Source organism: Peromyscus maniculatus, chromosome 8, assembly GCF_049852395.1.
Source record: "Peromyscus maniculatus bairdii isolate BWxNUB_F1_BW_parent chromosome 8, HU_Pman_BW_mat_3.1, whole genome shotgun sequence".
NCBI classification, from domain to species: Eukaryota; Metazoa; Chordata; class Mammalia; order Rodentia; family Cricetidae; genus Peromyscus; species Peromyscus maniculatus.
Window position 1 is genome coordinate 58875211 of NC_134859.1, and position 23867 is coordinate 58899077.

Here is a 23867-nt window from a genome sequence, read left to right on the forward strand (position 1 = left end):
CTGGCAAAGTCTCTGGAGAAACTGGGCCAAGAACAGGCATGGCTGGGTGGGAAGTTGAGGTGGCATCTTAAAGTGTTTGCAAGAAATGTTTATCATTCATATTGGGGTTGTTGGGACAGGGAGCAGAGGAAAGATGAAGAATATGGAAAGGAATGCACATGACTAACAATGATTAGTTCCGGGCTATTCTAGAGGTTACTGGGTATTTGCTATTTTCTTATTTTTTTATTTAGAGACAGGATCTCACTATATATCTCTGGCTGGCCTGGAACTTGATATGTAGACACCAGGCTGGCCTCAAACTCACTTGCCTTTGCCTCCTGCATCCTGGGAGTAAATGTATGTGCCACTACATTTCAGCTGGTTATTAAAAACAACTGTTTTTCAGTTCGTTGTAGCAAAATTTGATTTTTTTCTTCAGACTTTCCAATTTTGCTTGGATTTATTTATTTATATTATATTTATTATTATTGTATGATATGGGGATGTGCACATATGCCACAGTGCCTGTGTGGAGGTCAGAGGACAGCTTTGAGGATTCAGTTCTATCCTTCCTCCATGGGCTCCAGGGATTGACTTCAGCTTTTTAGATTTGCCTTCATCGAGCTGTCTCCCCACCCTCTCGCAGATAGTTTAAAGAGATCTGAAACATATATACTTAAATACACATCCAATGAAACGGACTTTTTACTTCAAACAGTATCTTAGGAATCCTTCCATATGTTGAGTCTGTAGTATTAATCTATATATTGTGATGTTTGTTTCTAAAAAGTGATTTTTCTAGAGACTGCTCCGTAAACTAACTCAGAAACATAGGCTATGCTTTTTCTCTTTCAGGAAAGCACATAGTGGCAGTATCAACTTTTGTCTACTATTACCATCCTATTTAACCTTTCATTTATCTTTTTAAAATATTTTAAGGTTTATTTTTATTATTCTTTACTTATGTGAGTGTAGTGTGTCTTTGTTTGCGTATGCGTACATGAGTGCAGACACTCTTGGAGTACAGAAAAAAAGTATCAGATTCCCAGGGCTTAGTTACAGACAGTTGTGAGCCATCTGATGTGGGTGCTAGAAACTGGGCTCAGGTTCTCTGGAAGTATGCTGAGCCATCTCCCAGCACTTCCTCCCCCAGTTTTTTAAAAGTGTGTGTGTGTGTGTGTGTGTGTGTGTGTGTGTGTGTGTGTGTGTACCATGTGAGAGTCAGAAACAACTTGAAGGAATCAGTTCTTCTTTCCTTCTTGCACTGTGTAGATCCTGAGGATCAAACTTAGGTCATCAGATTTGGCAGCATCTTGCTGGCCCCTACTTTGCCTTTTATACATGAAAGCTTTAGCAGTCTGGGTGGGCATAGGCCCTACATTTCTGCCAATTTTATCTTTTTGTGGACCTAGCTTAAAACTTGCCCTATCTTTTCTTTGGTTAGGTAAACCTCTCCAGTTGACTCTTCAAGCTTGTGATGTCAAAGGAAAAGAAGATAAGTCAGGACCTGAAAACCTCCTTGTAGAGCCATGGACAAGGGATGGTAAGTGCTATATGATCTATTGCTAGTATGCACAGGAGGCAGCTATGTGAACTCACACTCTGACCTAGAACATTTTCAGATGTTGGTGTTTTGGGTATGTGTGTGAAAATAAAAAAAATTTTAAATGTGTATTAGTGTTTTGCCCATGTGTATGTATGTGTACTGTATGTGTGCCTAGTGCCCTAGGAGGCCAGTTTGAGGGCATCATACCCTCTGAATAGTTGTAAGCCCACATGTAGGTGCTGGGAACAGAATCTAAGTCCTCTGTAAAAACAGCAAGTGCTGTAATTACAAAGTCGTCTCTTCTGCCCCTAGATGTTAGTGGGTTTTATTGTTTTGAAACAGGGTCTCACTATGTGGCCCAGGCTAGCCTTTATTTATTTATTTTTTAAGATTTATTTATTTATTATGTATACAGAAGAGGGCGCCAGATCTCATTACAGATGGTTATGAGCCACCATGTGGTTTGGGAATTGAACTCAGGTCCTCTGGAAGAGCAGACGGTGTTCTTAACCTCTGAGCCATCTCTCCAGCCCCAGGCTAGCCTTTAACTCAAGGCAGTCCTTCTGTTTTCACTTCCTAAGTGCTGGGATTACAGCATGAGTCACCAAAGACATTAGTCTTCACCTCAGGTTGGCATCAGTGGCTTCTGTACACTTTGTCCAGCTCAGCTGTTGTCTAGATGAGTAATGACCTGTAACATTAAATATTTGACAGCCTGGGGCTGTTCAAATTGAAGTTTTACAAAGCAAGGACTCCTCTTCTTAGAATAGAAAAAGTGACTGCATTTTTCCCCCCTTTTTTTGAGACAGGGTTTCTCTGTGTAACTCACTCTGTAGACCAGTCTGGCCTCGAACTCAGAGATATGCCTGCCCCTGCCTCCCGGGTGCTGGGATTAAAGGCATGTAGCACATTTAATTGTTTTTAAGTTTAGATTGACTTTCTGTTGAGTTGGTTGAAAGTGTTGAGAGAGGCAATGGGTCCTTAGCCCAGATACCTGAGGGCATCTCTGAGGACACTACAGCTGCCCTGGCATTTGATGTGTTGGAGGAAACGTCTTCACCTCTAGCACACGTGTATGTTTGTGTGTGCTTCACTCTGCTGTAGGCTCTTCTCCCCACACAGGCACAGTCGTGAGCCTTTCCCTCTCTATCTTGGTGGCCACTTGATCAGTTCTTGCATGTGTCTCTTTCCTGTTCACTATACTGCTTTGAATCTTATGATTCAGTCAAGTGGGATGTTCTAGTGGCTGTAAACACTGGCCTGGCCTGGCCTTCCTGCTCTAGATTTGGTTTTGCTGTAGCCTTCCTTGGAGCCTGCAGGCTTTCATTTCTTCAGCCTTGCCCTTTCCCCTCCTGTTTCCACCAGTTAGGCTCCCTGTTACACCTCCGGTCCTTGGGGACCTCTCAAGAAATAGATTTTGCACAAGATGGTTCCTTACACTCCTGAGCTCGTAGCCTCCACAAAGAGCTTTCCTCCACTGAATCTATATATCTTCCACACTGAAATTCACAGTAGACCATTAACTTACCTGCCTCCCAGAGATGGGGGTGTGGTAGGATATTGGAAGAAGGTGGTGGCAGCTTTTTGCCCCTTAATCATCCCTGCACCCAACCAAATCAAAATGGCTTTGCAAAAGATCCTCTGCATTTTCCCTCTACTCTAAAGAATTGGAATTTTTGTCTCTGTTACATGTGGAAGTAGAATTTTCTAGCATCAGAATGTGGACTTCTTGGCTTAGTTTAGTTTTGAATGAGGATCTTACTATGTTGCCAAAGCTGACCTCAAACTCATGATCCTGCTGTCCTGGCCTCCTGTGATTGCTGGGTCTATAGGTGTATTCTCTGCCTGTATATACTGCCTTTACAGTATCCCCACCACCACCACCTGCTTTACAATATCGCCTTACTTGCTTTACAGTATCCTCCCCACCTGTTTTACAGTATCCCCCACCTGTTTTTACAGTACCCCCTCCTGTTTTTATAGTGCCCCCCACCTGCTTTACAGTACCCCCACCTGCTTTACAGTATCCTCCACCTGCTTTACAGTATCCTCCACCTGCTTTACAGTATCCTCCACCTGCTTCACAGTATCCCCCACCTGCTTCACAGTATCCTCCACCTGCTTCACAGTATCCTCCACCTGCTTTACAGTATCCTCCACCTGCTTCACAGTATCCCCCACCTGCTTTACAGTATCCCCCACCTGCTTCACAGTATCCTCCAACTGCTTCACAGTATCCTCCACCTGCTTTACAGTATCCTCCACCTGCTTTACAGTATCCCCCACCTGCTTCACAGTATCCTCCAACTGCTTCACAGTATCCTTCACCTGCTTTACAGTATCCTCCACCTGCTTTACAGTATCCTCCACCTGCTTTACAGTATCCCTCCACATGCTTTATAGTGCCCCCCACCTGCTTCACAGTATCCCCCACCTGCTTCACAGTATCCTCCACCTGCTTCACAGTATCCTTCACCTGCTTTACAGTATCCTCCACCTGCTTCACAGTATCCCCACCTGCTTCACAGTATTCTCCACCTGCTTCACAGTATCCTCCACCTGCTTTACAGTATCCTCCCCCTCTTTACAGTATCCTCCCCCTCTTTACAGTATCCTCCACCTGCTTTACAGTATCCTCCACCTGCTTCACAGTATCCTTCACCTGCTTCACAGTATTCTCCACCTGCTTCACAGTATCCACCTGCTTTACAGTATCTTCCACCTGCTTCACAGTATCCTCCACCTGCTTTACAATATCCCCCACCTGCTTCACAGTATCCTCCACCTGCTTTACAGTATCCTCCACCTGCTTTACAGTATCCCTCCACATGCTTTATAGTGCCCTCCCCTGCTTCACAGTATCCCCCACCTGCTTCACAGTATCCCCCACCTGCTTCACAGTATCCTCCACCTGCTTTACAGTATCCTCCACCTGCTTCACAGTATCCCCACCTGCTTTACAGTATCCCTCCACATGCTTTATAGTGCCCCCCACCTGCTTCACAGTATCCCCCACCTGCTTCACAGTATTCTCCACCTGCTTCATAGTATCCTTCACCTGCTTTACAGTATCCTCCACCTGCTTCACAGTATCCTTCACCTGCTTTACAGTATCCCCCACCTGCTTTACAGTATCCTCCACCTGCTTTACAGTATCCCCCACCTGCCTCACAGTATCCTCCACCTGCTTTACAGTATCCCCCACCTGCTTCACAGTATCCTTCACCTGCTTCACAGTATCCTCCACCTGCTTCACAGTATCCTTCACCTGCTTCACAGTATTCTCCACCTGCTTTACAGTATCCTCCACCTGCTTTACAGTATCTACCACCTGCTTTATAGTATCCTCCACCTGCTTTACAATATCCCCCACCTGCTTCACAGTATCCTCCACCTGCTTCACAGTATCTTCCACCTGCTTCACAGTATCCTTCACCTGCTTCACAGTATTCTCCACCTGCTTTACAGTATCCTCCGCCTGCTTCACAGTATCCCCCACCTGCTTTACAGTATCCTCCACCTGCTTTATAGTATCCTCCACCTGCTTTACAGTATCCTCCACCTGCTTTATAGTATCCCTCCACATGCTTTACAGTGTTCCCCCAAACTGCTGTAAAGTATCCCTCCACATGCTTTTACAGTATTTCCTGCCTGCTTTACAGTGTGGACTTTTAGCACTGTTCAGTCTGAAAATCTGCACAGGCTTCCCCTATCTGTAAGACCTGTAAGAGGCCTTGTCTCTTACCTGATTTGAATACTTCCTTATTCTGCCTGGAACCTTTGCTACCCACATCCCCTTCCTACTCTCTTCACTTTGGATGGGTGAAGTTTTAGATTTGGGCTATGGTGGTAGATTTTCTGTTTCTTGATGTGGTTTAGAGTATGGGGTGTGGACAGAAGCCCTTGACTTCTCCTAAACACTCCTCACCCAGCTCTAGCTGTCTGGAAACTTGGGACATACGTGGATTTCTTAGCTGAATAAATGAGCCTAAAGAGCCAGTGCAAGAGGAATGGCTGTTTCTCTTTCCCTTAGAACAGTAAAAGCTCTCTGATTGGTACACACACTTCTATTTCCTCTTGTCTAGGATGTTCCAATTTTAGGCAAATGCCACTAGAGTGTCTGAGAATGTTCAGGGAAAGAATCTTGACATTTGAGACAGCTGATGTTTCTTAACTTCTGAATGGAAGTTATTGCTTCTAATGCTTGGGTCTTTAAAGGATAATTGACCAGTAGGAGCTGGAGGGACAGATGCATTAAATCCTTCAAGTCTGTGACTGGCTAAGTGTTTACTTCTGTCATTGGCAGGTAGGGAGCAACTGACCGGGCAAGGTGGTCCACACCTATAGTCTTAACATTCAGCAGTGTGAGGCAGGAATATCAGATGTTCAAGGCCAGCCTAGGCTATATAGTGATAGCCTGTCTCAAAAAAACAAAAAAGTTAAAGGCAAGACAAGGAAACACAGAGTTATTTGTTTTTTAGTGTGTATGCTCATATATGTGAGTATCAGTGTGTGAACACAGGTGTACATGTGCCACAAACAGGCATGTGTAAATTAGAGAACAGTCTATTTCAGCCTTTACAATATATTCCTTCTTTAAAAAAACTAAATTATTTTGGGGATGCAGAGGTAGTTTTGCAGCTAAGAACACTTTCTGCTTTTGCAGAGGATCTGGATTCAGTTCCCAGCACTCATATAAGGTGGTCTTAGATCACTTGTAACTCCAGATCCAGGGAATCTAATGCCCTCTTCTGGGCTCTGTAAGCACCTATATACATACATGTGGCACACATGCGTACATTCAGGCACACATACAAACACATAAAATTAAATTAGCAAGTAATTAAAATCTTTGAAAGTATTTATTTTGGCCTAGTGTGGTGGCACACGTTCAATCCCACCCAGTAGTGGAGAAGCAGAGACTGACAAATATCTGTGAGTTTATGGCCAGTCTTGGTTTACATAGTGAGTTCCAGGCCAACTAGGCTACATAGTGAGACTCTGTCAGAAAGGAAGGAAGGAAAGAAAGAAGAAAGAAATAAAATAAATCAGCAAGACATGATGGTGAACACCTTTAATCCTAGCACCTGGAAGGCAGAGGCAGGGCATCTTTGAGTCCAAGGTCAGCTTGGTCTACAGAATGAAATCCAGGACAGCCAGGGCTACACAGAAACCCTGATTCTAAAAACCAGAAAACAATTTTATACAATAAATTCCCATAAATAGATTCATTCAGGACTCTGGGAACAATTAGGATTGTCTGGGTATATTACTCTTAAAATTGTGTGTATTTCTGGCACCATGCTTTCTTAAAATTGTAGGCAGAATAGCTATTTGGTAACGGTTGTAGTTTTAAGGGTTTTTGCCATTGTATTACTTCTCAGCCCTAATAAAATCAGATCATGTGATGAATTAGTAAAGGTTCCTTTGGATTCATTTTCTTGGTCTTGGTGATACATTTTTCACATTGTCTTATGGAAACCCAGTCTATGTTACTGAACTCAGGTATGAAATACACGGACTTCATTGGGCGGTGATGGCCCATGCCTTTGATCCTATCACTTGGGAGGCAGAGGCAGGAGGATCTCTGTGAGTTCGAAGCCAGCCTGGTCTACAGAGTGAGTTCTAGGACAGCCAGACTTGTTATACAAAGAAACCCTGTCTCAAACAAATAAAAAAACAAAAACAAAAACAAAAACAGAGAGAGAGAGAGAGAGAGAGAGAGAGAGAGAGAGAGAGAGAGAGAGAGAGAGAGAGAGAGAACGAGAACATGAGCTTCATTTCAGTGTTTTGACTTTACAAGAGAATGGTTGAAAGCAGGTCAGGGTCCCAGGAGGAGTGTTCATGTAGCACTGACTTGAGCATGTCCTTGTATTACACTGCTGCACATTGTGTGTGGCAGCAGATCTTCTTGTGAGTTGAGAGACAAAATGCAACCCAAAACACTCTATGACTCTCATACAACTATAGATGAATAACTCTGACTTTTAATGAAGGAAAGAATTAATAAGTTACTATCAACAGTAAAAATGGAAAATTCATAAAACACACCAAGACCAATAGGAATGTTGGAATTTGCTTACAGTTAGTAATCACCTACATTTCTATAGATGTTTATTTCTTTTATTTTTTTATTTTTATTTCTTTGGGCAAAAATCACTTGCATTACCCTCAATATTCAACTTACAGAATTGTAAAATAGCTTAGAGACAGGAAAAGCTGGCGATAACTCAGAATGTGTTAGACAGGAGACCCAGTAATCCCCCTCCCATTTCGTTGTCTTTCATAATCTTTCCTGACAGAATGATATAGAAGCTGGCTAATCTTTTTCTCAGCTGCTAAACCTACTTGTCTTTTGTCAGCCCAGTGAAATATTAGTCGTGGCTTTAGGGGTGATTCAGATGATTGATCCTGCAGTTTTCTGTCTCTTTGATTTAAAATCACAGTCTGAGGAGGTTGCACCTTGTGTGTATGTGTGTGTGTGTGGGGGGGGGTGCTTAGCTAGTGCTCTTATTGCAGGGGGAGAGGTATGGGGGAGGGAGTCATATCTGCCCAAAGAGGTATTGTTTTTCTAGTTGTCACAAAGGTACCAGATAGGCTAGTTACCCTTGTTTTTGTTGATTCTTGATCTTAGGACTATAAAAATGACTCAGACATCTAAACTTTCTTTTCATTTTTCTTAGGTTTTCTTACAGAGACTGGAAAAACCAGAGCAAGTACTATTTTTTCTGCAGGGACTGAGTCTGCCTTCCAAGTTACACAGATCAGAATTATGGTAATTTTCCTTCTACCTTCTTTAAGTAGTGGTACTTCTTTTTAAAAGTGAATTAGGGCTGGGTGGTGGTTATACGCGCCTTTAATCCCAGCACTTGGGAGGCAGAGCCAGGGGAATCTCTGTGAGTTCCAGGCCAGCCTGGTCTGTAGAGCGAAATCCAGGACAGGCACCAAAACTACACAGAGAAACCCTGTCTCAAAAAAAACAAAAACAAAAACAAAACAAAACAAAAAAAGAAAAAGAAAGAAAGGAAGGGAGAAAGAAAAAGAAAAGAAACAAAAAGTGAATTAGGGTCTGGGGAGAGAGCTTAGCAGTTAAGAGCTCTGGGTGCTCTTCCAGAGGACCTGAGTTCCATTCCCAGCAACCACGTGGTGACTCACTATGTAGTGTCAAGCATGGGTGTAGTGCACAGACATATATGCAAGCAAAACACCCCTACACATAAAATAATAATAATAATAATAATAATAATAATAATAATAATAATAATAAAATTTTAAGTGAATTGAGCTGGGCAGTAGTGGCACATGCCTTTAATCCCAGCACTCAGTAGGCAGAGGCAATGGGTCTCTGTGCATCCAAAGCCAGCCTGATCTATAGAGTGAATTCTGGGACAACCAGGGCAAAACAGAGAAACCCTGTCTTGGGGGGAAAAAGTGATTTGAGTTATGTTTCCAGAGGTCCTTACCTTTCACTGGGTATGCAGTGATTATTTTTCTCTTTCTCCGTACTCTAGCAGAGGTCAGGGTACAAATTTGGATCCAGTTATATAAGTCTCTGAATGGTGGGACTGTAAGGATGGAGAAAGCCAAGCTAGCATTTTGTAGGATAGCTTTCTTACCTTACAGGTCATAATATGTTTGAATATTGCTTCATTGGTTTCACTGTGCTGTAAGCTGTTAGAACTTAACCATATCAACTGGAGATAAAATAGCCACAGAATTTTTGCCTCTGTTTCCAGGTTCGCCGTGGTGGCATCGGTGCTCAGTGTGGGCTGGTATTTGCCTATAATTCACCTTCTGATAAATTTCATGCAGAAGAGCACTTCAAACGGTTTGAAAAATATGACAAATGGAAGCTCCAGGAACTGAGGCAGTTTGTAAAAAGCAGGTACAGAGCAGAGGGAAAGTCCATGTTGTCAGTAAGAATGTATCTGTTCTCTTGCTGGGTGTGATACCACATGCCTTTAACCCCAGAGTTTGGGAAGCAGAAACAAGTGGACCTTTGTGAGTTTGAGGCTAGCCTGTTCTACATAGTGAGTTCTAGGCCAGCTAGCACTACATAGTAAGACTTGGTCTTTAAAAAAAAAAAAAAAAAAAAAGGATGTATTCTTATTGTCAAATTATGCTCATTGAAAAGGTACCAGTAACCTACCACAGAGGCCAGAGGCCTTTGTTACTTTCTAAAAGCATTTGAAAAGAGGGGTGTTAATTTGTTCATAATCTCTTACTCGGCCCTTTCTGTGACAAGGGTCACAGGTCTTCAGAATGGCTGGGCAGTGATACATGCCCTACTTGGCAGCAGCCTGAGTTTCACCTGGCCACTGGGAATTTATCCTTTCCTGAACCCTTCTCCTGCCACTCAAGCTTTAAACCAGTTTTAAAAATTTCTTTAGATTTATTCATTTAATGTATGAATATTTTTCAGTGTGTGTATGTATATGCACCGTGTGTGTGTGTCTGGTACCTATGAAGGTCAGAAGAACACGTTGGATCCCTTAGAACTGGAGTTATGAATTATTGTGAGCCACCATGCTGTGCTAGGCCCGAGTCTTCTGGAAGAACAAGTGCTGTTGATTCTGATCCTTCCCTCCAGCCCCACTGTTCAAACTTCCATTGAAAATATTTATTAAGCATTTATTATGTGCCAGGCCTGATGCATTGAAGATCCTGCAGTGGAGAAAGTACTAGAGAGGGTACTGTAGTGACTACAGAGAGCTTCCTGCAAGGAGATAGTGTCCACCGTGTAGTGAGTGCAGTGCAGGAGACCTCTGGGAGCAGATAGCAGGCCTCCCTTGATGGGAAACGTGACCTGGAGCCAGTGAGCAGTGCTGTGTTCTTTCTGAAGAGTGACTTACATACTAAATAGCTGCTTGAGGAAGTAGTGGGTGCCTTGGGCAGAGAGAAGAGTAGGCACTAGGGCCCAGAGGTGGAGTATGGCATAGTGAAGGAGCTGGTGGTTATGTGGCTGAGCTGCACTGTTGGGGAGAGTGGTGAAGGACAGAGCTGGAGAGCTGGGGGAGGCAGGTCAGTAGAAGTGTCTCTGTTTCAGGTCTTAGTTTATCTTTAAAGCACATGTATGTGGTGGTGGGGGGCAAGCAGGCAGAGGGTGGAGCATGTTATGGGTAGTTAAGGGGAAGGTGAAAGAGATCACATGTGTGTTCTAGAAGAACTACCTAGGCATGTGCTGCAGCACCGTGAAGAGAGGAAAACAAGCATGGAGGCAGAGACTGGAGGAAGCATGTTGCCAGGAAGCTGAAGGGAAGAGTGGCCTAGGCCAGCGCAACAACCTTTGTAGCCAGCAGTGGAGCAAGGTGACCTGATGCAGTAGGGCCTGGGGATGACCGACTAGAGAGCAGGAGAGGAAAGAAGGCTTGAGCAGCACCAAGTTCGTGGCGTGGGCCAAGGGCAGGTGGGGAACTTGGTAGCGCCTTTCTCTGAGATAGAAAATGTCCCTGGGAGAAGCAGGTTTGTGGGAAGATGATGAGCACAGTGTTAGTCCTTCTGGGAAGACTCTGAAATGTGTTATAGCCAGTAGGACAAACAGGTCAGCAGCCTAGAAGAGACTCCTATATTGTGAGGACAGACGTGTCAGTCTTTGACATGGTCATTAAAAATACTAGATCCAGGTGTGGTGCCTCATGCTTTTAATCCCAGCATTCAGGGGGCTGAGGTAGGATTGCTAAGAGTTCAAGGCCACTCTGAACTACAGGCTGAGGCCCTGTCTCAACCAAACAAAACTAAATGAAGATGTGGAGATAGACGAGATGGCTTTAGAGGACCGTGGACTAGGAAGACAACATCGGTCATCTTGATGAACAGCACTAGTTAGAGACAACAGAAGACTCAGAGAATAGGGGCATGCCAGGCTATACCTTGGCTGTTGGTTTGTTTTTTGAGACAAAGTCAGTCGTATTAGCCTGGATAGCCTAGAACTCACTATGTAGCCCAGGCTAACCTGGAACTTGTGGCAGTCTTCCTGTCTCAGCTTTATATGTGTTGCACTTGTAGGTGTCTACCACCACACCCAACATAATTTCTCTTTTAATAATGGCTACAGGTGCCACCTAATTTTAAACAGCCATGTTCTCACTCTTGGAATATTAAAATAGGTCTTTTCCTATAAATTTTCTGTCAAACAAGGTCTTTCATATCTTATACAGGATGAATTTTTTTTTAACCTAAATACAAGCTTATTCGTGAATCCCTTAATGATTTGATCTGGTTCTAGCATGAGTTATTCTTCAATATAGGCCAACTTTGTTGGCCTACATATATAATCCATTTCTCTCCAGTTGGAAATAAAAATGACCTGCCTGTTTTGTTGTGTCCTTCTGGCACTGTGCTCCCCAGTCAGCACCTGCCTGCTGTAAAGTGTGGTTTAGTGTGAGAGCATGCTTCTACAGTCCCTGACTCTTTGCCAGCTTTCTATGTTGCAGACTTTCTTGAGAAGACTTTTTGCCAGGCTTGGTGGCAGGGGGATAGGAAGATTGAGAGCTCAAGGCCAGCCTGGGCTACATAGCCGAGGATGGAACCAGGTTCTCACACACTCTAGGCAAACGCTGTGCCACTGAATTATATCCCTAGTCCTCAAAGAACACATTTAATCTTCAAACATGTATTATGGATGAGACTCTATTGGTAAAATTATTAAGGCCACTCCACGTAGTTAAAAGGGAGGTTTATTTTGTGAAGTAACTTACAAGTGAAGGGATAGTTTACAGGGTCTGGGAAAGGCGTGCACAGTCCAGTGGTGTTCTCTGGAGAACTCTGCTCTGTCTACCTCCAGCGTCCAGGGTCCAGGAACCAAGAGAGCGTGCTCACCCATCCAGGTCTTGGGTCTCCAGGCCCCTCCCCTGGCCCCGCCTTGTAGGCATGACAGTTGCCAGAGTCTCAATGGGGGTTGGAACTTCCAGATCCAAGCTGGAATGGCTACCCACTACATCTCCCCCTTTTTGTCTAAATAAGAAGTTTCTAAACTAGTACAAGACTATATACAAAGGAATGGTTATCAAATATTGTCCAGGAATAATGAGGGATAATGACCTAGATAAGATGGAACTACAACCAATGCAAACAATATCAAGAAACACATACTAAAATCCAGAGAAGTATAGAGCATAGGTAAATGGCATGTTATAAAGATCATTCCAAAAGGTGCCCTATCCTAAAGAACCTGAATCTAATACTTAATATGTTCTATCTATGATATTATATATACTAAGTTGTAACTATAACTGTTAGTCTTCAATCCCATCTATCCTTTATCTGTTTGTACATGGCTCAAACCTCAGGCTAGACATACACAAGTTAGCCAGACCTAGGGAAGGGAAGCTACTCCTGCCTCTCCCTCAGTGCTCACCAGAAGTGCCCATCTTGGTGCATTACTCCTGCATCTTACCAGAAATGCCTGACTTAAATGCCATTTGGATGAGGCTTTACCTGTCAGGCTCTGAAGAAACTGAAAAGTAGGAAAATGTTTATGATTACACTCGTATTCACAGGATTGGTTGCTCATCTGATGACCTTGGAGAGGATGATCCTGTTGGCTGGTTTGAGCTAGAAGAAGAGTGGGATGAAGCAGATGTCAAGTTGCAACAGTGCAGAGTTGCCAAAGTAAGCAGTAACCAGTTTGCGCTTCGCTCATTCACCTGCTCTCCCCTTCCACAAACACTGCTGACTGCACAGCCCTGAGCCAACGCCAGGACTGCAGAGGGCATGGAGAGACAGATGTAATATGGCTGTGACAAAGGAGATTTAACTGAGCCTGGGGTTCACCAGAGAAGACTTCGTTTGAAAGAGGGTGTGAAATCATCCCAAGTGCTGGAAGAGGATTGGGCCATAATCTTTAGCTTGACTGAGATTTGTCAGCAAGGTCCACTACATCGGTAGTACACAGGCATAAATGCAAGAGGAATGGATAACTGCCTTCCCTTGTAATTTATTTTTCTTAAGAGTAAAAGTAAAGCCGGGCGGTGGTGGCGCACGCCTTTAATCCCAGCACTCGGGAGGCAGAGGCAGGCGGATCTCTGTGAGTTCGAGGCCAGCCTGGGCTACCAAGTGAGTTCCAGGAAAGGCGCAAAGCCACACAGAGAAACCCTGTCTCGAAAAAACCAAAAAAAAAAAAAAAAAAGAGTAAAAGTAAGAGAATTCAGAACTTTCTTCAGAGTTCATAAATAGTGTGTGCTCAATACATGTCTGTACAGTTGAGTGATAGGTTCAGAGAGGCTTTCTTTCCAGGGAGACGGCTCGGTGGGTAAAGAGGCTTGCTGTCAAGCCTGAGACCTGAGTTTGATCCCTGGGACCAACACAGAAGGAGAGAACCAACTCTTTCAGTTTGTCCTCTGACCTCCACAAGCACACTGTGTGATACACACATGAAATAACTATAAGTAAAATGTAAAACTGGAAATAAGCGAAGATAGCAATGCCTTTATGAAAGGAATTTTCCCTTTGAGAAGCAGTTTGCACCAAAGCTGAGCTTTTGAAATGCCTTTGCACAGACAAGGCTGTCTCTTTGCTTCCAGTGCATGAGTTGCACGTGCTGGTTGAGAACTTGAAGTGATTCCATAGGGAATTGACTGTTTTCATCAACTATCTGGTTTTGGTTTTTGTTCTTTCTCAAAATGACTGCCAAGAAGCAAACCTAGTCCTCTCACTCCTACCTGGCTTTTGCCTTTGATGAAGCCATTGTTCTTAGTATGATCTTTACAAAGCCTCACTTATCCAGGGTTTGTATTCTTTCTCTGTTGGCTGAAGATACTGAACTTATTTTGTGTCCCCAGTATTGGGCATGGTGACTCTTTTTAAAATACTTAACTAAAACCATGGGGGACTTTCCTAAAAAGCCCTCTGAATCATCCTTCATTGCTCTTAGGGACTCCAAGTTCTTCTCTTAGGTCTCTTTTATCCTTTCTAGTACTTGATGGTGAAGTTCCTATGCACCCGCCAGGAGTCAGCAGAGCGCTTGGGTGTACAAGGCTTGAGCATCTGCGGGTACCTCCGGCCTGCAAGGGCAGAAGCTGAACAAAGTATCCTCTGTGCCCACTGCAGAAAGGACACAGAGAATATCTATGGGGCCACCCTGCTCCTCAGGACCCTGCAGTTCATCCAGCAGCTCGCCCATGACCTGGTAGGGCTTTTTCCCATTGTTGTACAACATTCCTCTAGGAGAAATGAATGACAATGTTAAGGGAGGTAGGCACCTTTAAAACCTGGCCTCTCGGAAGCGATGGCAATATCAGTGAGCACAGCATCTCTCCTACTGCATGGTAATACAAAAAGGCTGGGGAGAGTGGGCTCGGCGACACCGGTCTGTGGAATCTACATGGCAGGAGGCCACTGTGAGGTCCCTCGCACTACACCTGCAGATACGTGCTTCTGTACCTACCCGTGTTTGCCCAGGGGCACCACACAAAGCAGCATCACAAGATTTGTTAAGTCTTAGAATTGCTTCTCAAGTCTACAGGTGAATTTTATTTACTAAATAGAGAAACTGTCAGGGTTTGAATTTGAAATATTTGGGGTTTTGATGCTGACTTTTACAATTACTAGTAAGTCACAGCGTCAGTTCACTCAAGGGCGTCTTACCATGGAGTGCTTGGCTTACTTCAGGGGAGCCCTCGGGTGTATACAGCAGTGTCTACCCTTAGCTTCCTTTCCCTTCAGTGACAAGGGGTTCTTGAGCCAGTGTGCATATGGCGTTTGGGTCTCTGTCAGCCAAGAACTCTTATCACAGCAGAGAGAGAGAGAGAGGTCTAGGAGTAGTGGCATGGTTACAGAAGCGCAGCCCACGTTAGGGAGGTCAGACAGGCTGCAGGACAGTCCTGAGCATCGTTTTCATGTACACCTTGATGTGTGTGTGTTAGTGTCACAGTTATCTATGTATGCACATGCATGTATTTCTGGGTTGTTTGGGAGTTTCACTCAGGTGGATCATCTCACTTCTTAACCATGACAAATAAATGAGACATCCCAATATTTCTCTAAATATATTTTTTAATTTTACTTTTTTCTGGTCTTTATCATTTTTTAGGTGCAGCAGAAGGAAAGCGGCTTAAAATATAAGTCTTTCCTGGACTTCACAGGTCTTGATTTGCAGATCTTCTGGAATTTTTATAGTAAATTAAAGCAAAAGTAGGTCAAAATTTGTTATAAAGTGACAATCATAAAAGCTGAAATGGATGTTTTTTTCTAATTTTTTTTCTTATATGTATTCTTCTGATTTGAAATATTTGATTGTTGAAAATGGCACCTCAGATTTCTATAAAATGTTTAGGAAGCATTTCCCCAAACATTTCCTTATGATTGTCCTGCTAAGTAAACAGGTCAGGTATTACAGTGATATAAGTTGAACATCTCTTATCCAAAATCCCAAAGTTGGAAAAAATTTTTGTATTTCACAAGTGGAAAATTCCACATCTCACTTCATGAATCACAGTCAAAATGCAGCTGAGCTAAAAATATTGTATGGTTGGGAGTCGTAGCCCAGAGACATAGTGCTAACTTAGCATGCATAAGGCCCTGGCTTCAGTCCCCAGCACTGCAAACAAAAGGGAAAGAAGTTGTATACAAAAAAAAATGAATTTCATATTTAAAAATTATTGATTTGTTTGTGTGTGTGTGTGTGTGTGTGTGTGTGAGAGAGAGAGAGAGAGAGAGAGAGAGAGAGAGAGAGAGAGAGAGAGAGAGAGAGAGAGAGAGACTGACTGACTGACTGACTTGATGCTTGTAAGGGTGGGTACATGAACCCGTGTATATGTGGAGGCCAGAAGAAGCATTGGGCATAACATTTCCTTAGTTAGGCTGGAAGCCAGTAAACCCTAGAAATCCTGTCTCTGATCCCCCACCTCCTCCCCAAACACACACACACACACACACACACACACACACACCCCTTGGAGCTGGGTTACAGCATTCACAGGGATACCTAGCTTGTTACATGAGAAGTGGAATCTGAATACCAGTTTTTATGATTGTGGAGCAAGTCATCTCCCCAACTCCATGAATTTCATATTTAAACTTGGGTCTCGACTCCAAGAGAGCTCTCTTCTCTCCCCATCCCCTTCCCTCCCCCTCCCCTCTCTTCTCCTCACTTCCCCTTTCCTCCCCCTTTCTGCTCCTCCCCTCCCCTCCGGTCCCCTCTTCTCCCCTCTCCTCCCCTCCACTCCACTCCCCTCCTCTCCCCTCCACTCCACTCCACTCTACTCCACTCCCCTCAACTCCACTCCCCTCCCCTCAACTCCACTCCCTTCTTCCCTTTCCCTCTCTGATGCATGCATGCATGTGCTGATATTCCAAAATCATGGAAAAAAATCCAAAGTTTAAGCCTCTTCTGTTGTGATCCCAGCTTTTTAGATAAAGGACATGATTTGTCTCCTCATCTTACTGGTGAAGAAACAAATCATAAATATGCTTCCTTCCCCAGTGGGCAGTCAGACAGGGTCTGTTTTCAAGTGTTTGGTAGTGTTCCTCCCAGCTTCCTTTGGCTTGGCATTCCTTTACTGAACCTGATGGCTTGAGGGAACTTGGTTGTAGAAAGCTATAAGGCTTTGGAGGGTGAAATGAACCTGCCCTTCTGTTCTCTGATGTTCTTTGTCCTTCTGAAGCCCAAGGGAAGAATGCATTTGTGCGCAGACCCTGCTGCTGCAGCTTCTGCAGAGCTGCTTCTCAGTGCTGCAGAGTGACCCACCAGCTGCCTCTGAGGAGGAGAAGCCTGCCGCACAGTGCCCTGAGGGAATGCAGGCTGCCAAGGAGCTCTACACACACTTATGTGATGGTAGGGACTGGGGTGTGCCTTGAATGTGACTTTGTACAGTGGCCACTTGCCTATAGAAGTGTGAGGGGTCCAGTGATCATGTGAGCCAGAGATTGGCACTGTGGGACATGAACCTGCCTTCCTCTCTCCCTCCCTCCTTTTCTTTTCTTTCTTTTTTCCTTGAGAATAGGTCTTATGTATCCTAACTGGCTTCCCACTCACTAAGCAGTTGAGAATGGCCTTGAACTTCTGATCTTCCTGTCTTTACCTCCTGGGTTCCCAGAATTATAAGCAAGTGCCATTGTACTGTTTTATGTGATCCTGAACCTCAACCCCAAAGCATCACAAATGCTAGGCAAGCATTCTGCCAACTGGTTTACATCCCTAACATAACAGGAGCATTTTGTTTGATGCCTTTTGGATTACTATTTTGAATTGAGGATTTGTTCTTTTACAGCCAACTTCCTGCTAGGTTCAGATGCAGTTCTATTATATTGGGGTGATTACTATCTCACTGTTCAGCCTTATCTTCATTCAAGACACTGGGATGAGGCCAGTAGATGAGAGTGAGAGATTGTAATAACAGATTGTGGATGAAACACATGCCACATCTGAGAGTATTTTTAAGGCTTTGCCAAGTGTGTCTGAAGAGAACAAACAAAGACAAAAACTTGTCCATATAGTCTTTGTTTTGGTTACATGTCAACAAAAACTAAATTACTTATACTACCTAATGTATATACAGAAATAGCTCACTTTGATACAAAGTACAACATGGAGAGTAGTGAATCTGTAATCAGTTATAGCAGCTTAGTGAGTGAATAGATGGAATGTGGTCGAGCTGACCCATTGTTCTTTCTCCATTAGTGGTAGATAGAGCTGATGGAGATTCCATGCCCATGGAGATCCTAAAACAAGAAGTCAGGAACACCCTTCTCAATGGGGCTGCCATCTTCTTTCCCGATCGACAGACCCGGCGGGACCAGCTCTTCACCATGATGGTAACTATGTACCAAAAGTGTGGGTGTCATGACTGAGTTAGTCTTTATCTTCTCTAAATACGTGACAGTGTTTTCTGACACAATCACTATCTGCCAGGCTTTGCATGAGCATTTGAAGTACGTGTACTATACTCAATCTGGATTTCACAACTTGTCCTCTTCATAGTCACAGTGTAGTTTCACCCTTATGACTTGCCTACAACCAAATATTCTTACCTTTCTTTCCCACGAAGAAATTAAAGCAATTACAAGAAAAAAATTAAAGCAGTAATATAGTGAATCCTTATCACTCAGGCTAATCTTGTTTCATCTGTGATATACCTCACTCTCCAGTTCTCCCACCCATCCAGTGTCATTTTGAAGTAAACCCCTGACCTATTATATTAATAGCCAGCTTAATATATGACTGTGAAGAAAACATAACCAGGTTTTAATCCTCAGTTGGTCTTCTTACCCTCCTAGGGCCCTTCTCCATGTTACTGAGAGTCAGTGCTGTGGTAAAGGTTACTTTTCATAGTTAAAAGCACTGTATTGCCAAATGGAACATTTTATACCAAAAACTTCCCCATTTGTTTGTGGAAGCATTCATCAGGTAGCTGAATGATGATTTGTTGTTGATGTTGTTAGCATGTGTCCCATATGAAACAGGAGACATCTGATCACTTGAATGGTGTGTCTGTTAGCAAAGCAGCCTTGTCTCTCTGTTCATCTCTTCAGAAAGGGATAAGGTTGCTTTTTTTCCCTTCACACTCTGGTGAATTAAACAGCACTGCTAACTTTGATGTTGCTAAACAGTTCTCTTCAGGTAACTGTGTTCGTTGTGACCATCTCTTATCTTCCCACTGTTTTGTTCCTAGCAGAGGCCTAGGTCTTAAGTCCTCTGGAATTTCCCTCAATGCCTTACATAGAAATAGGTGCTCAAGGGCTGATGACCCCTTGTCAAGTTGACACATAAACATATCACTGTTAATCCATAACATTTCCTTTCTTATTTATCTCCAAGATCACACATGAATATCAACATTATAACATAAGCATTTCAAATTTGGAAAGTCCTACAGTCTTTAAAAATTCAATCTCTTTTAAAATCCAGTCTTTGTAAAATTCCAAAATCTCTTTAAAAGTTAAAAGTGTCTCAACTGTGGGCTCCTGTAAAATCAAGACTAAGTTAAATACTGTCTTACTTCAAGAGGGAAGAACCAGGGTACAGTCACCATCAAAGTGAAACCAAATCAAACTCCAAGTGTAGAAATAACTCAGTGTCAATACTGGCACTCACTCATCTTCTGGGCTCCTCCAAAGGGCTCTGGTCACTTCTTGAGCTCTGCTCTCTGCAGAACACACAGCTTGTCTCCTAAGCTCAGGCCAGCTCCGCTCCACACCTGTTGCTATGGGTGATGGTTGTCCCATGGTACTGACTCTCCAAAACTCTCTTGCTGCAACTGGGCTGCACTTTCTCCAATAGCCTCTCATGGGCTCCCTTCATGGTGCTGAGTCTCAGCTTCTCTGCATAACCCCTTTAGTTCTGGGCCTTCATCTGCTACTGAAGCTGTACTTTCTCCAGTAGCTTGCCTGGCCTCTCACAGTGCCACGCCTCAGCTGTTCTATATGACTCCTTCATGCCTTCAAAACCAGCACCACCTGAATGATTCTTATATATTACCAAGTTTGGTTGTCAGTGTGACGTACAACCTTGGCTGCCTTTGGAACACAGTTTCTGTGTGCTGACTTTGAGGAAACACTTCCCAGAAGATTTCTGTGGTGATATATTGTGTACTCTAATAAAATTTGCCTGAAGACTAGAGAACATAACAAGCCACTAGATTAAACATACCCCAATAATGCTGGTCTCTTCTTAATCACTGCTAATTTCTTAGCTCCAGCTGATCAGTGTCAATTGTCCCAGGAAAGCAACAGTTTTACTTTAGTGGTTCTGGTCTCTTGTTAATCACAGCCAATTCTTCAACCCCAGCTAACCAGAACCACAGATTCATAACTCAAAATATGCAATGGTCCTAATAGATTCTTTAGGTGACTCTCAAACTCCCCTCTGGACCTTCATAAGCCAGGCCTCCATCAACTGCATTTCTCTCAACACTCTTATCTTCTAAGCTCCCATACAACAACTCACCAACTAAGCTTTGAATACTCAATGGCTTTTCTAGCCTGAATTTCCAGTCCTTTTACAGTCCTCAAAAAACAACATGGTCAGGTCTCTCACAGCAATACCCCATGACCCAGGTACCAATTTCTGTCTTAGTTAGGGTTTCCATTGTTATGATGAGAAACCATGACCAAAGCAACTTGGAGAGAGAAGAGCTTATTTAAAAGAAGTCAGTGCAGGAACCTGGAGGCAGGAGCTCAGGCAAAAGCCATGGAGAGGTGCTGCTTACAGGCTTAGTTGGATGCTATGAGATGGTCCAGTGGGTGGTGGTGTTCTGTGGTGTTTTGTGCTGCTCTAAGGTCTCAAGAATGTTATGGAATCAATTTTCTAAATGTACAGTTTCTGGTTTCCTAGAAGAATGTCACTGAGCATGAACACAAGCAGTCTCTGCAGCTCACTTTCCGTTCACTCTGCACATATTTTAGGTAAGTTTACTTCTCTTTATCTAGTCAAGTACTTTGAATCTTTGCAAAATTATTATTATTATTTTAGCTATTTCTTGTTTCTCATGTCTTTTGGAATTGTGCTTTTTCTGCTAATCTAAAAAGATCAGTTTGTGAAGTTCCTACTAGGTATAAGAGTGATTGGAATAGTGATGTAACCCAAGTCCCAGTCATTATAAAACCAGTTATAGTTGGGCCCCTTGTGGATTATTTTCTGAGTGCTTCAGTTTCTAAGGGAATTTTAAAGAAAAAAAAAAACTGTAACTAAAGGAGGTTCAGGTCTTATATTTAAATCTACAGACCCAACTACTTAAAAACTAACTGCAATCCAGTGTAGTGGCACATGCTTGTAATTCCAGCATTTAGGCAACAGAAAAAGGAGAAGAATCTCTGGGAGTTTGAGGCCAGCCTGAGTCACATACATAGTGAGTTCCAGGTCTGTCTAGGTTACATAGAAAAGCCCTGTCTCAAAAATGAAAATAAGGCTGGGGAGACGGCTTAGCTGGTAAAGTGCTTGCCTTGCAAGAAGACTTGAGTTCAATCCCCAGAATCCACATTAAAAAAAAGCCAGGCATGGTGGTGTGACTTGTAATCCTAGTGCTGGGGAGACAGAGGCAGATGGATCCCTAGGGCTTGCTGACCAGTCAGCCAAGGTGGCAGGTCCCTGGCCAATGAGTGACCCTTTCTCAAACACAGCGGGCAGTTCCTGAAGAACACTACACAAATACACAAGGTTATCTTCTGGCCTCCATACACATGTACACCACACACACACACACACACACACACACACACACACACACACACAGAATAGTAGTTTGCAGAAACAAGAGAAGCGGGAATGAGGAGGACTTGAAGATTGTTATCCAAGATGCTAATGGATTTGCATATAATATAATGGACGCATACAGCTTGTCTTTTGGACCCCTGACATTGAAATCTGTCTACATTCTTTTTTGGAACCTTCAGGGTAGAAAACATGAAAATCCTCTTCTGTAACCAGGTGTTTGACAAGTTTGTGTCCTTTCAGTGATAAAGATCCAGGAGGACTTCTGCTTTTACCTGAGAAAAGTGACCTGACCAACACAAACACCAGTGAAGTCCTGGCGGTTATGAACACCCTCCTCTCTGTTGCTGCTCGAGAGGTACCTAGTGACAGCGACCTGTTGTCTTTACTTCCTGCTTTCAGGAGCATGATTATGCCAGTCACTGTGCCCTCCTTGTAGCCCTCATTTGCAACATGATTAGACTTTGATATTGACTGATTCCCATGGACACAGAGGTTTCCAGCCAGCCTCTGCAGTCAAATTAGCGGCTTTTTGTTTACCTCAGCAAGAAGCAAAAACGTATGAGTCCTTGCTTGCTAAGACTTCTATGAACAGAGGGATGAAGTCATCAAGTGCCCGGGGAGTACTGGTCAGTGAGCCCAGCAAGGTCTGATTTTTTTTATATTTTTTTCTAATTTTAAACTGATTTGACTTTTTAAAAACTTAAGATTAGCTCATGAATTTTCTGCCCTAATAACTATGATATTATGATCTCTTTATCTTGTGCTGGTGATATATTTTGTACTTCTCAGAATGCAGCCCATACTGCTAACAAATTAGCACTGCTTGACAGAAATATGGTTTCCAGGCCCCACCCCATGCTGCTGTTTTCAAAATCTTAAGCATTTTTGCCAAGCACCCCAGGAGACTCTGAGATAGCCTCCTTGGCTAACTCTAGAAACCTGAGATTTCAAGGTGCTTGCATAGTAGGAGAAAGGTATTTGGAAATGTGGACTTCAGAATCTTGTACCTTGTGGTTGAGTGTCTTTAAGTTGATTTGTTTGTTTGTTTATTTACTTATTTATTTATTTGTTGGTTTGTTTATTTTTGGTCCCTTGGTTTTTTATACAGTCTCATCTATCCCAGACTAGCCTACCCAGAATGACTTTAAGTCTGTGATTCTTCTGCCTCAACCCGCTGTGTGCCTTGACTAGAGGTGGCATGTGCCACCATACCCAGTTTTTACAGTGCTGGGATGAAATGCAGGACTTCGTATATGCTAGGCAACATACCAACTGAGCCACATCCCTGGCCCTGGTCTCCTCCAGTTGTTCATGCTCTCCTGTTATCAGGTTGTTGATAGAGCCACCGCAGGAGTGGGCTATTGAGCAGCCCTCCACTTCTCTTGTAGCCCTTACTTACAGAGCATCTAGGCTAACTAAGTCACCAATGGTCATAGGCCCACTGAGCTATGTCTTCAATAGCTACCATGTCTTCAAACTAACATGACTTTTTTTTTCCTTTTTTTTTTTTTTTTTTTTTTTTTTTGGTTTTTCGAGACAGGGTTTCTCTGTGTAGTTTTGTGCCTTTTCCTGGAGCTCACTTGGTAGCCCAGGCTGGCCTCGAACTCACAGTGATCTGCCTGGCTCTGCCTCCCGAGTGCTGGGATTAAAGGCGTGTGCCACCACCGCCCGGCCAAACTAACATGACTTTTGCATTTCATTTATTCTCTGTTTTTGACTTGGTGCTCTCTATCATGTTTCTGGACTATTTTGCTCTTCTCTGAGTCTTCCTTATAATGCTCACTCTAACTAATTCTTACCTACACGTGCTCTGTACCCCAGCTGGCCACTGCTCATTCTAGTCTCCATCTTGTTTCTGCCATTCCCATGCCTTGAACCTCATCACCATCCTGTATGTTCCTCAAGTGCAAGTCTTTCTAAGCGCTCCCAGGCCCTCTGCAGTCACATGCTGATGTGGAAAACTTCAGGGATCCCACTGGGCTTCACTCTGGCTGGCTATGCTTTCTGTGGGAGGAACTGCTAAGTGCTGGAACCAGGACTAGAATCTGGGCCACTCTGTCTTGTCCTCTTTCCACAGGGTCACACTTGTAAGCTGTAACTAGAGAAATGAGGTGGCATCTGTGTTTGAGAATTTTCCGTAAGCCTTAGCATTTGGAGATCAAGCACTTATCCTGTCACCCCTGTCTCATC

The 23867-nt window shown here is 43.5% G+C and overlaps 1 protein-coding gene across 5 annotated transcripts in view; it reads left to right on the forward strand.

Moving 5' to 3' along the window:
• Zzef1 (zinc finger ZZ-type and EF-hand domain containing 1) overlaps positions 1-23867 on the forward strand; it is a 130909-nt gene that overhangs the window by 37396 nt on the left and 69646 nt on the right. For 3 of the 5 annotated variants that reach the window (XM_076542845.1, XM_076542848.1, XM_076542847.1), the window contains exons 9-18: positions 1427-1525; positions 8212-8303; positions 9265-9413; positions 13027-13138; positions 14442-14654; positions 15558-15658; positions 17131-17300; positions 18147-18280; positions 20799-20869; positions 21918-22032. In XM_076542845.1, the coding sequence (XP_076398960.1) occupies positions 1427-1525; positions 8212-8303; positions 9265-9413; positions 13027-13138; positions 14442-14654; positions 15558-15658; positions 17131-17300; positions 18147-18280; positions 20799-20869; positions 21918-22032 (1256 nt within the window). The remainder of the gene's footprint in view (positions 1-1426; positions 1526-8211; positions 8304-9264; positions 9414-13026; positions 13139-14441; positions 14655-15557; positions 15659-17130; positions 17301-18146; positions 18281-20798; positions 20870-21917; positions 22033-23867) is intronic. The other 2 variants (XM_076542844.1, XM_076542846.1) reach the window with 1 other exon arrangement.